The 14629-nt window shown below is 32.1% G+C and overlaps 1 protein-coding gene across 1 annotated transcript in view; it reads right to left on the bottom strand.

Moving 5' to 3' along the window:
- The window catches only part of LOC130445237 (transcription factor SPT20 homolog), a 58328-nt gene that overhangs the window by 1737 nt on the left and 41962 nt on the right, over positions 1–14629 (bottom strand). The window contains exons 2-8 of the mRNA XM_056780788.1: positions 12351–12522; positions 10712–10918; positions 10275–10588; positions 7851–8135; positions 7027–7177; positions 5542–5759; positions 2398–2664 (exon numbers count right to left, since the gene is read on the bottom strand). Coding sequence (XP_056636766.1) covers positions 2428–2664; positions 5542–5759; positions 7027–7177; positions 7851–8135; positions 10275–10588; positions 10712–10918; positions 12351–12522 — 1584 coding nt within the window. The 3' untranslated portion in view covers positions 2398–2427. The remainder of the gene's footprint in view (positions 1–2397; positions 2665–5541; positions 5760–7026; positions 7178–7850; positions 8136–10274; positions 10589–10711; positions 10919–12350; positions 12523–14629) is intronic.

Raw genomic sequence — 14629 nt, forward strand, 5'->3', positions numbered from 1 at the left:
AAATTTGGAAGCTAACTCAGGTCCACTAATGACGATAGGTATTAACAAACACTGTTTAATGATTGCAATATCAGTAACAATGTTAAGGAATGAGGCCCCTTCCTACGTGGGCGACAAAAACGGCGTGATAAGAGCGACACCAGCGAAATACTTCGTAGACTGTCGTTGCGGACGATACAATTGACATGGACGTCAATAATTTTTGTATCAATTAGATCCACTAAGGTCTTCAAGGAGAAAAGACAGAAGAAGTTGTCAACTTTGTGATTAACCAATTCATGTTAATAATAATTTTTTTATGATAAACTTGAATGGGAATATTTGCAAATATCCAGATTATTTTATTTTTCATAGCTGCAGGGTCATTTTACATATCTCACAATCGACGATTCAGTTTATAATAAAAACAAAAAATTCTCAGTATACTATAAAAAGTTTCACTACTGAATAGGAATTTTTCGTGAATAGGGCTATACATATTCAAATATTCATAGAGATAATTATAACAACTAATTAATCTATTAAGTTTTTTTCTGGTGGGAAATATTTTATACGATGTCAGGATTAAAGCCACTTCAAAAAAGGTACATCAATTTTTTGTTTGTGTATCCAAAAAAGCACGTCCTAAGATAGCGAAAATTAATCGCTCTTGTCTCTTGTGAAAGAATTATTGATGTTAATAAGGATATTCTGTTCCAATGAGTGACTCAACTCAATTTGAATGGATCTCTAAACAAGCAGAATTTTCGTTTCTGGGTAGCCAACTAGGTATTAAACACCTCAGCATAGTCCTAAAGTTAAGATAAGTTGTGGAGTCGCAAAAATTGGTATCGTTAGACTTTATTTTCCCGACGTTATGTGCAAATGCTACTTATGGGAACCCACACGGCAGAAATACGGTTTCGATGGATCACTTCATCATTTGACTGCTACATGCGGGAAGAAATTGCTGCTAAACCTCAGGACACTTTTGGCAAAAATTATTGAGAACTTTGAAAATCAAATGCATTTATTGGTATTACCAGAGAAGGACGCAATCTTTCCGATGTAATTTATGAAAAAATATTGGAATTATTGTAGCCCAATTATAAGTTGTTTGCTAATTGTTTTGCTAATAATAAAATGTTTGTGTGAAATAAAAAAATAAATTATATATATTAGATTTAACTAATTTTCAATGATATATTGTAAAGACAAATTTCGAACAGTCATCTACTGAATGATGTTTGTAAATATTAATCAGATATATAATTTTGATACTAATATTATAATCCAGTGTGTTGACCGTATTTTTTTCATTATTTAATATTGTTTCACTATAGACGATTTGTAACTAATGGCCATAACAAAACGTGCTATCCAATTTCGTCACCAGGAAAGGTATTTACGTATTCGTAATAAATGAAATTTCAAGTTAACAAAAAGTCGTGCATATATATTTCTTACATAAGAGGGCGTGACTGTTATTACAATAGATCTGTGCTTTCACATAATAGTTTAATAGGGTCAAAAATTCATCGGAATATATTGAAATATATAATCTAGTTTATTTGACATTACTAATATGGAAGATAAAAAAAGCTTATGTAAAAAATATTTTATCTATTTTCACTTATTTATATAATAATTAATCAGATGTTGCTTAGCAATAAACAGCACTATAAATAAACATTAGATATATATACTCATTCAAATAATCAAAATATTCTTAGAATTGCTTAAAAGCGAAAACCAAAGTAGATCTGTACTTATATACAATCTAATTGACCAAAACGCAGCACTACATTATAGTTATTTCAATTATTGTCAATTTTATGTTGGAAGAGATGAAATCACATAATGAAGATGATGTCCACCTCCAGAAATAAGACAAGTAGTTAATATTACCAAGCAGAATTTAACTCCGAATACGACAAAAACATATATTGAGGTTTATATGAGTATATTTAAGATCGGTACAGCAGTAAGAACATCATCAAGATCTTTGCACTTTGACCCATGGCAACATTTTGTTTTTATTTTTTTGTTTGAGAACTTTATTAAACTCTTCCATGGACTTTACTACCATAATGTCTCGTTTTGGCGAATCTTCTCCCGAAACAATTCGGTATCTTTAATGAATAAGCGGTAGTAGTAGTAGTAGTCAGGGATAGAAAAAAAACATGAGAAATGAGTGGGAGATGACACGAAGTTACAATCCGGCGCTTGAAAATATAAACCAAAAGAAGAAGATACACTAACACTAAATAGCTCTGGCAAAAAACCACAATTACCTAATAGTAAGACTAGTTTAAAGAATGTGATTTCTTAAGATTTTCAATGAAGTGCGGAACATTTAGTATCTGAGTAATTAACGGGATTAAAATTTAATTATAAGTAAATTATTTTCCTCCTTACCTATTTTGTCACAGCTTCATTTAGTAAAATCTAAAACTGAATATTGTGACCCCTAAGGAACGCGTCTAGCTGACTTGACGCTAATCCTCCTTCAGAGGGTTGAAGGTAGTAAAGTTGTTGAGAATGTGGCCTGACTTGCTGTCTCTGCGAATGCTGTTGTTGTTGTTGTTGCTGCTGTTCTTGTTGCCGTCTAGCTTGTTGTTGCTGAGCAAATAGTTGAGCTGAATTTTGAAACTGTATCTCCGACTGTTGTGCTTGATAGGCAGCCTGAAATGAGAAACGTAGACATATTATCACATAATATTGTCAAAGTTTATTAGACCAATAATTTATTGGGTGCCATCTGGAGCTAAAAGTTTGTTATACAACAAAACAAAGTAATAAAATACATTGTCGACACTTCCGTAAATTGAAATCTGATCGTATTTATTAAGAGTATATTTATTCGATTATTTTTTGTTCTCCCTCTCAAAGTCTTAAATTGGCAATGATCAAAATCGGATATTATTTGGTTCGTACTCAATTATAAATTAAACAATTTTTGAAACAATTAATCACTTGTTATTATTGAGGCCAACAAATATCATTGAAATATTTAATGAAGAATCAGGTTTTGTAGTTCTTAGTCCGATTCATAAACTTGACGTTTGCCGTTGCCGTTCGCGGGTGACGTTTACCGTTTTACGTCTATTGACCCTATTCATAACTCGACATTGCTGCTGTTAACCTAAAAATTCCATTCTTTTTGACGTGTGTACTACTTTTTATTTTCATAATATTTTTATGTTTTTGTTTGTGATTCAATATTTATGGACGATATTATGGCCCAAATGGCAGACGGCATTTTAATGTTTTAAATTTTGTAACAACAAACGTCAACGGCAACTACAAAAAGAGATTAATTGCCATTGCGAAATGATGTTGTAATTCAAGTGGTTGGAATGGCAGCAGAGAAGAACAACTAGATTTGAATTCATTGAAGAGTAGATGGAGGTAGAAAGTGGTAATCCTATGCTCTTCCTCTCTCGTACAATAGTACAATTGCACTCAAATCCCACTCTCTCTATCTTTAATATTTTCTCTATGCTGCGGTCACCGTTCTCTCTCAACTAAAAATATTGGGAAGAATTGCCGTCAGTCGTTCATATCATATAAAGAGAATCAATCGAATTGTTTCTATTAATCATATGATACTAAACATCACTCATTCCCCCATTTATTTTTAGACAACAATACATATAATTATCAATACAAATATGCATTAGAAAATCAACGTATCTTATAATTTTCTTATTATATTTTATGCCACTCACGTGAATATTTTATTACTGCATACTTGAGCTCACTCAAAAGTGACTGGAATGGAAATTTTAGCCAAGTTAAAGTGAAACTCAAAAGTTTATGACGAGTTTTCGTTGCTTCAGTTAGTCCATCCCCCAACTGGTACGCCAGATAAGCATAAATAAATTTAGCATTCATTTATTCAGATTATGGAGAGGGTGAAAATTGGTCGCCAATAACTACTATCACTGGCTCACAGGTTCAAAACTTCCCACAACGTTGTCCGATGTTCTCCTATGCTATCCATTTATTTTGGCAATCTTTTCTCTCCCACCCTCTGCACGTGACCGTACCAATTCAACTGTTTTTTCTCAATATAATTGTTCCTTTCAAGTTTAGTTGTTCTTTTATTGTGTCGTTTTCTGACCCGATCCAACCTTGTAGTTCTATTTGCACTTCTTAGGGCACCCATTCCCGTGACTTATATTGTTTTCTTTGGTTGTTTTTTCAATTCTCCACGTTTCCGATCCATATACCAATGTACTTCTGATCATTGCAATGTAAATCGTCAGTTTTCATTGTTTTCCTATGTCAGTATTCCACTTCCACAGAACTACATTTAGTTATTGTTCTTGCCCTGTTTATTCTACATGTTGGTATCATATGTATTTTTGTGAAAAATGACTACTTGATATTTTTAGTCATATACACAAGTACTGTGTCTTTTCTACATTCATCTGAAGTCTCCATTTTCTGTAATATTCCTTCAGTTTTCGTGCCATTTATTCCAAGTCATCCCTGTGGTATAGTGACATTTTGAAGCATCTATGCATCAGTCATCAGTTTTTGCTACTTATGTTTGACATGCTGTGTGAAGGATGTCTAAGAGTAGGTTGAGGATATTTCCTTGAAATATACCTACATTAATAAATAATTAACATTAGTTTAGGTATTTTAATCGGTCACTTAGATGAAGTTTTAAAATGCAAACATTATTAATGTATTTTTCTAACTTTCAAGATCAAGATCCCACTGGGCCAGACTGAGTCAAAGAATTGGTTAGTTCAACGAACATAATAGAACAATATATCTCAACTCAAAAATAAACAAAATTGTTTGAACTAATCGAGAGTTTGTTCAAATGTGAAGTGTGGTTTTCTTGGATCTTTCCTTTGAATTATGTAATTTAAATTGTTCATAATATTCACTCCTTCACTGGCTAGTTTATATGAGATACTTCCTGTTATTAACACAAAATTACGTATTTTTTTAAATTGTTCAGTGGTGTAGAAAATTAAACTGAAATTATATTTCAAGTAGCTCAGATTTTCTGTCTTGCTACAATATTAGTTGTGGTATGGTGGCGTCAGCTATGTCATAGGTTTTTAAAGGAATCGCTACGTCTAAATTTTTCTGAATGATTTCACAGAAATTGATATATTCGATGTAAATTTACGAATAACCCATCTATGGGTATAAATACGTGGAAAATTGTAAATCGGTTTCTCCTGAAGTTACTTCCTTATAGTTTTGAGGATTTGTAGTGAATCCTTTCTAAATTAAAAAATAGTAATGCTGTATTTGAAGTGATAGTTCTAGTTTTTGTTTATTATACTAGCGAAATCATTTTATGTACCCATTTTCTTTGTATTTCACATAGAGTACTCTGCTTTTTCTCATCCCATCGTTCCTACTTTCTTTCCTATAGAATTCATATTTTGTTATCACCCTATTAAAATAGCTAAAAAAATTGATATCTTATGGTTGAATTTCAACTTTCAATTAATGCAGATCTTTTTGTAAAGAACAACTCAAAACTTATATTTTATATTGAAATTTGGCATCTAATATTCTAATTTTTACCTGAGGTACGGGTTGAGTTCTGACTGTTTGGGAATACAAAGGACTTTGTTGTTGTAGTTGCTGAATATTTAAAACCTGTGGACGAGGTCTCTGTACGTAAGGTTGTATTCTTTGTTTCAACAGGAAATCGCCGTCGGATTGAGGTAGAGATTGATATATTTGGTTGTTGTACTGTCCACTGGAAGGATCGAATACTAAAGCGCTTGTGTAAATCTGACCTATAATAAAAATTTTTTTGTCATAAACATCAATGTAATTGTTGAAGATATAAAGCTGTATGTTTAATCATCCTTATTCGCTTCTAATGAACCAAATGGTCTCTTTTATAAAGTCTGTTAGCATATCACAAATAAACAATAAATGGCTGCTTAAAATTGATATGTAATCATGAAAATTATAGAGAGTTGTCTGACAAAGAGTTAAAGAATTTTGATTTATTTCTCAACTTATATATTTACTTTGAAAACATTGATTTTTGAATAATTACTTCCTGGTAGATTCGAGAGAAAAATCAATCAGAAAGCTAGGGCTTGTGATGTGGTAAGGCTCTACCTTAATTGCGATGCAAATAGCATAATTTAAACCAGTGATGCTGCACAAGGATAACGAATTATATATTGAAAAGTAACAAAACTAGTCGATTAAACAGTTAACCTTCAGTCTTTGAAGACGATCACTTGGTTATCAAAACGCGCTTCAGAGACTGTAATTGCAAGTAATAGTGTAGTGGTAGTGTAAACAGTGTATTTAATATAAAACTGGTTGAATCATCCCACCATATAATATAAGCAAAACATATAAATAATATTGATTCAGTAATTGGTCCTCTTTATAGCCCCGATTTAATACTCAATGGTTTCTTATTGATATCACTACCTCAAATTAAATTACAAGTTCAACGTTTTTTATCGTTTATGAAAAGTTATGTATTATTTTCTGCGAATTCAAATCAAAGATCATTCAAAATATTATAAACTAGATATGACCACCTTTTGTTTTATAAATAAAACTATATATCAGATACGGGAACGTGCAATTCTATTTTACTAGAAACAATACGTATACCTATAATGAGTTTAGTCTCATATCACTCTCAAATTCCTACAGAAACTATTAACGTTTTGTTAGTAATAATGATGATCAATCCACTGATATGAAAATATACTCAATATAGATATCAATCTAGCAAGACTCACAACTCAAACGACTCGACAGAAAAAATAGTTCAAGGTACGTTGTACTAACCCTCTTACAGACTAACAAGAGTAGATATCGCTCCAATACTCATCAAAATTGACAAGTTTAGCTCTCTGTATTGTCAGTTCAACTACAATTAGACTTTTGAGTCACAGAAACTAAGCATTAACTTATTCTATTAATTACGTTGATAATATCAATAAACGCCAATATAAATCTTCAAGAACTCATATGAACAATCTGATTACCAGCATGAAACTTCCAGTTAGATATTATCTCAGTACATACCTGGGTTGGCTGAAGATTGAGGTTTAGCTGTTGTGGTTCTAACAGTGAATGGTGTAGGAGTCGGGGAAACGATGTTATTCTCTTGTTGGAATCTCTGGAACTCGGCTTCGAAGTCATTTTTTTCTGGTGAAATTGCTGGTTGTAAAGTTGACTGAGAAAACAGAAATACAATAAATAATAATTCAAAAATTTCGGAAATATACGAGTTCCGCTTCCTAGGTATGTCTTCGCAAATAGTTAGGATTATGCAGACATTCATACCACTATTCAAATTTTTAAGTTCGGATTCATTTTCATATTGAATTCCGATTAATGACAAAAATGAATCATAGATGAACATTTTTAAGCGAAAATTGATAACTACTAAGACTGTTTTTCTTTCATCCTCCGTGCAGACGCTACCACATGAAACCTTTGGTTGATTTCAATGTTAGAGCTACGTGCAGTATTCCAGAGCTAAATCCCATAGGTCCAATTCCTAATTCCATTACACAAATTGATTCAAGTTAGTGTAAAATGAAGATCCTTCAATTACCAATACCAAAAAACCAAGTACTCATTGTCCTTTCAAGACAGATTTTATGAAAATTCATAATTACCACTTTCGGATTTACCCCTCGGAGCCAATGGAATAACAAGTACCATTCTGTCATGATATTGATAATGTATTATTATTCCAAAGAACAAATATAATTTCCCAAAATTATATCTGCTATTTGGAAATAAAATCTTGTTCCTTTTATACACAGATAGATAACCTTATAATGGACTGTACGGAATAAATAATATTTCTTTGATGGAATTATCATTCTAGTTAAGCTTACCTGTATCTGTTTCGTGTATAACAATGGATTTGGTCTTGGAGTTACATTCACTTGTACTAGTTGTGGCCTATAGGTAGTAGCTGGAAGTTGTGGTCTTTGAGTAGGAGTGGTATTTATTGGCCTTGGGGTTATTGTCACTGGATGAGAAGAGGTTCTATAAATTACCGAAGAAGGCGTGGTGCTAGAGATAACTTGTTGGCGATAGCTTGGTCTATCGAGCTCTGAATCTTCTGTAGGTTGAGATACATACTGGGGACGGGAAATATAAGTTGGACGACGAACATGCTATGAGAAATTTTTCTTTTATTAGTAATGTTATGTAATGTAAGATGAATATAATGCAGCTCTTCAAATTATGTTGTTAGACTATCGTTTTTTCAGGGACCACATATATTTGGAATGAATTATCCCATTGGAAATTTCTACCAAAATGCAGTTGACAAATTTTTACGATTTCGTGATATCATAACTAAAATACAACAATTTTGGCTATTCAATGAATTTTCTGCGAAATTTGGATTTTGAGTGTATTATGCTCTGATTTCCTTTTGGCAAATATGTCTTTAACTCAATATCGTGTCTGACTATAATAAAGAGTGAGTCACTTCTATTTATTAGCTCTATAGTCGATCATATCCCATCTAAAATTGATTAAAACCATACAGGATGTAGCAAAAACAAATCAAAAATGTGATTTTTGAAACCGAACTTTCAATTCAAATTTTTTAATTGTCCATGGAAAGTTAGGTCAATTTTGAATAAAATTTCATGTACCTACGTTTCACCACTCTTAAGATATTCCATTTATTTTGGAAGTGAATAAAGCGTATAATTCCTTTTAATCAATTTAATGTAGAAGTGGAGTTGACAATATTGATTTAGGGTACCTCCAACCATCAATCGTTATATCTGTTGTTCCATTATTTCAAAGTATGTGTTCAAATATTGAAGGTCACTTTGGTCCTTTTGAAACATCAATAATTATTATTTTATTAATTCAAACTGAACATCCTGTGTATTTTCAATGCATCAAATAACACATTTGAGTTTTCTACCAAAGTGCATAAGAGTTTTCTAAATCTCTAATCGTTCTGAAATTGTCAATCAAGAAATGTAATATTTACAAGGAACGTTTTTACGCCCGAGGGATAGCGAAGACAGGGAATCAAATTCGAGACTAGTAAATATACTCACATCTCGGGAACTATATGAGATTTTTTCTTCTTTCCGCACGATTTATTTTAGGTTTTTATCATTTTAATTCAATACTATTCGCATGAAATAATAGGCTGTTCTGACCAGTTTTAATATGATCCTGAGAGAAAGTTCAAATATAAAATCACTTCTAAGTCAACGGTAGATCCAATCTCCCTTCTTTCCAATTAAATCATAAGTTCTTGAAAACATAACGTCAATTAAATCTAGTTATAAATTAGCTCAGATATTCTTCATTGCATTTTTTAACTTATTCATTGCAGCATATCATGTCTTACCAATGTAAATTTGACTAATCATAATTCCCTACAGATTTTTCTTTGGGTTGAGGTTGAGGTACATTATCATATTGTTTTTTCCAATTTTGACCATCATGATTATTCAAAATTAGTTTCAAATATTCTTCAAGGAAGTCGAAGTATTATCTTTCATTAATTCGCATTAACCGATACGCTAACATCAAATTCTTGACTTTGTGAAATTAACCCCAACCTTTAAAATGCTATCACCAAAATTTCTTTCAAAAATTACTGAGGATCTTTTCTTGGAACTATATAATTTCAAATTGTTTGCATCAGAAAAGATTATCCAAAAAAAATTTCAAAAAGAGATTTTGAAGACTTCCAAAAATTCTAGTAGTCTGCTGAGCAAACAGCCTACCATTTTTAATAAGGAAGAAGACGTGCCACTGTGACATTTTTGACGGTGTACTAATTAACGGACAAAATCCATCTCTCATCAACTTGACCACAGCAAAACATTTACACCACATGCTGTACACTTTACTTTTTGGAGCCGCCTTCGTCGTTCATTCACAGTGAACGGGATTTTTCATATATTATCACATAATAGTACCTGTTGTCAGTGAGAAGTAACATTTTTACGTTATTTTCGCTCATAAAGACAACTTCCATCACACATATTCTATTGAACTATGTGTATAAAGTTGCTTACATTTTATTAAAACTACTATTAAATGGATATAGAATTGCAAAACGATAGTCTATGAATAAAAATAAAAAACTGAAGACTCTCTGCAAGGTAGATATTCAAGAATGCTGCATACCATATTTTTATAAGAATTTTACAAAATTTTTTTAATGTTTCATAATGGTTAGGTTAGATAAGGTAATTTTCATATAGTTCACATAAGCTTATCAAGCAACAAAAATAAAAAGAGAGCATCTATCTGGTATTATAAAGTCTCACCTGTGGTTGTGGAGTAACTCTTAATAACTGTTCTGGCTCTGGCTCTTCTTCTTCGTCATGTGAGTAGTCATTTTGGAACAAAGTTACTGGTGGCTTAGGTGTTTGATTAATCGAAGGTCTTCGAATTTGTTGAATAGGTCTAGTAGGATAATTTTGTGGAACATTTTCGTTCTCAACTTCAGTTTCCTTGTCGTTTTCGTCCTCTTCCTTTGGAGCGTTTGGGTCGCAAGGGTTACCGGAAACGTAAGTGAACTCTCTTTTGTTTCCATCAGGATCGACGTAACCGTATTTACCTCTCACCACACAGTCAGTACCTGAGACGATTATAGATTATGGATAATATTATTTTATAAGGAATTTCGAAGGTTCATATAAGAAGATTCATTTCAATATAAAAAGAATCCATTGATATAAAAATAAATACAACAAAACTGTACCTCTTGTTTCTTCTTTAAAACTCCCATCAGCGGCTTCATATCCAAAAGTAAAAGAACCGTCATCGTTGACTTTGTTGTAATTTCTAATAGTTTGTACTGGCGGTGCCTTGGACTCCTTAGTTCTACCTTCATTGGCTCTGGCAGAGCCTCGTGGTATGTAATTACTCTCGATACTTCTTGGAGAAGCTGCTTGTTGTCCATATAGACCTTAAAATTCAGGTAAATACTAGTTCACAAGGTGTCAATTAGAAGGTGTGTTTGTTAATCAAATAAACAGAATCTATTACCAAGCACACAAAATGTCAAAGAGGAAAAGATGTGTCATCTAAGTGAAAATGGAGAGGAAGAGAATGATGAGCTCTAGTGAATTCTTGGAACGTATATTTTTAACAAATATTCAATGATAACAGAATCTTAATTATCAGAAATGACATAATAATAAGACAGCAAAATTTCATTGTGTATGGATAAGTCTAGTTTTTTCGAGCGCTTGTAGGAACGACTAGAATAACGACAATTTTTCCAAATGCTCTATTCATACATATTTTTTTCAGCTATGTACTATCATTATTTCTTTTTCAGATAGGTAGTTTATCCATAATTGAGAGTGGGACTCGTCACAAAAATTAGATAAGTAAGCTCTAGAGCGTCGCGATCAAATTTGATGCTAAATTGATTGATTTGGTGACTCTGACAGAAAAGTATTAAAAGTAGTTGTTGATGGTTCTATAAACGGTGAACAAGGGTCTCGTTACCGTAAACAATTCAAGAAGAGTCGTAAAAACTATGCTCATCTGCTTCTTTGACAGCCTATAAAGGGTCAGCAGAGTAAGAAATTGCTTGCTGCATCACGATCATGCACCCTGCCACTTCGCGTTGAGTAAGACGCTGTTTTCAGCTTCCTAAAAGATTTCCGGAATTATTACAGCCAGATCTATCGTTCTTCGTATTCTTTCTCTTCCTCAAACTCAATAACAGCCGTGACAAGTTACACTCAGAGACTTCCAAGATTGCTACCACGCCTTGGAAAATCGCTAGAATCACAAATATTAGCGTGAAAAGAAATTACTGTGAAGGAAATCATTCTGCCATTGAATAATTCCATAATAAATAAGACTTTTTGGTGCTATAAAACTAAAAATATGAATAATGGAGCTGTATTACACAACAACTGATCTACTAGAAGCTGCAATATTTTTTATATATTATTCATCTTATCTTTATCTTTGGCAAATATATCAAATATATCTTCAGATCTACTTAAATCTACTTAAAAATTATCACTGTATCCAGCTTTCCACTTACTACGCTTACATATGTCTGTTAGATTTTCGTTCACATTTTCGATTCTGAGAAATTCAAAGAGAAATTTTTAGAATAATTTTATAATAAATAGAGGCCTCTTCTACTCTAATATTGAAATCAGAGGAAATCTCATTGAAAAGTGAAGCTCATCAATCAAAGATGCAAAACATAGGGACAAGTCACTGGATTTTATATAGATCTATAAATACTGCTATTTATAATGTACTAACATAGAGGTAAGAACATTCTACAAAAATTCATATGTTGAATATATAAAAATTATCTTCTTTTAGCCTTAATTATCGCTTGACTGTAATGAGACGAGATCACTCACCATTATATCTGTCTGCTGAAGATACTAAAACAACCTGTCTTTGATCTTCTTGAGGTTCTGCAGCATAATAACTAACCGTTTCTTGATCATCTTCATCGGATTGTTCTAATCGCACTCTTCTAGCTGTTGTCTCAGCAATAAATACGCCTCCGCATAACAGGAGTGGTATAAACTAGAAGAAAAATAAGAGATTATATGAATTCAGTTCTTATGATCAGTACATAAATAAAGTCAAGAAAAAGACTTTAATATGCCGTCTCGGAAGTTGTGTTTGTCGTGCTCGATTTCATTAGTTTATAATTCAGTCAAAATAGACAAAAATGAGCTATAAGAAAATCCGCATATAGCTCAAAATTGATAGAGACGTTAAATATACCATTAGAAATGAAATGTCAAAAAACCCTGTCGATCCTAGTCCTACAAAAAAATTTATCCAGGGTCATACGTAAGAAATTAACGTTTTCTCCAGTTTTTATAACGTTTCATCGCGAATATAGTTGAGACAAAAGTTGTAGATCATACAATTCACTACAAAAATTATCCTTATACTTTTTTCCGTACATCTATAATGTAAGGTACTTGGCACATTTTTATATGGTTTTCGTATCCTATTGATTGAAAGAATGGGACTATTGCTAATGATCACAGTGTATTGGTTGTTCTAAATGTTATTATAATAGATAATTGTTTATTTCTACTTCAACAACTATTTCTTTATCTTCACTTTCTTCTTCTTGCGGTATTTCTTTACGCTGTTCTAAGAAAAAGGATGCTTCAATTCTCACTTCTTCAATATAATAAATATTTTCATCTGTTGTATTTGATTCAATATTGGAGCAAGTCTCCTTAAAAATTGATGCATAGTGGCAAACAAAATAATCCCTCGGTTTGACAGCCACAATCCTTACTACCACCCGTGTTACAGTTACAAAAAATAGAATCAAGCAGTTATTCTGAAACAGTTGAAAGGCAGACGCAGATTTTGGAGGTAGATAAGATAAATGTACTGTTTCATTTTCCATACAGATTTAAATAAACTTCAAATATTAATATTTTTCTATGAAACAGTTTTTTAACACACCATACACTGCAAGAAGAAAACGTATTCCATTTTTAACTATGTTGTGTGGAGAAGTGTGAATCTTTGTAAATTCTTCTACGCAATCAATTGAATCATAACGGTTTTTCAAACAATTTCAATACTGCTGTTTGGGGATTGACAGTATAGTCCGTTGTTTTAAAATTTCAATTTATTCAAGCTGTAGATTCTATGAGGAATACAAGCGCCTCTAGTATTGAATATTATAGTATTAAAAAAACCTTCTGCCATCTTTCTTTCAGCTTCATGATTCCGCGCTCATAAAATGTCTGGTCCTTATCAGCAAAAAACTGAATCAGGTGCGATTGAAGCTGATCATGATTTGTGAAAGTTTGACCACTCAAAGCATTCTGCCGACTTCGAAATAAATAGTAATCAGATTGTGCCAAATCGGGGCTGTATGGGAGATGTGACATCACTTCCCATCATGTTGGAACACTAAACCTCCGATTTGACAAGTCTGGCCGTCTTTCTTTGATTGCTTCATCATCAGAACTAATCATTTGGTTCCTTGGAAGAAGCTCAAAAAAAATAACACCAAACTGACACCATGAGCTTTTTTGTTGTTTTTTTTTCAGCTTTCGATGTGGTTTGTGCTGGATGATCGTATTTGCTCCATGATCGTTTTCTATTTTACTATACAGGACCCATTTTTCATCAACAGTTTAAGGTTAATATCGGAAATGTTGATTCTTTGTATCCAAATATCAAGCGTCTCAACTAGCATAAGACATTTTAAATGTTTTTCAATTGTTGTGTGCTGTATATGTAGCTTATTCGCAGCCTCTCGAACTGCCAACCTTATATATAATGTTCATATTTCAATTGGATATTCGAATTAATTATAAAAAAACTAATTTCCTCAAGTATCGAGTCACTTGAAGATTATAAATGAATTCAGGAATACGCGAGAAAGTTCTGTATAAAACTATGTACATGTCATAATTTTAATCATTGATAATGATTAATTTTGTATGATTTTTGATCATAATGAGAAAAATGAAACTATCTATTTGAAGATTTTAATAATTTCACACAATTTCTTGAAGATTATAAGCGCTTAAGAATATAATTAGTGATTCTCACGAAGAATAATAAACAAAAAACTAATATACGTTGACTGCACAATATTTAGCAAACAATTAAGCAATTGTGACTATGTGCTTGGTAGATACAATCA

The sequence above is a fragment of the Diorhabda sublineata genome, chromosome 6, assembly GCF_026230105.1.
Source record: "Diorhabda sublineata isolate icDioSubl1.1 chromosome 6, icDioSubl1.1, whole genome shotgun sequence".
Taxonomy (NCBI): Eukaryota; Metazoa; Arthropoda; class Insecta; order Coleoptera; family Chrysomelidae; genus Diorhabda; species Diorhabda sublineata.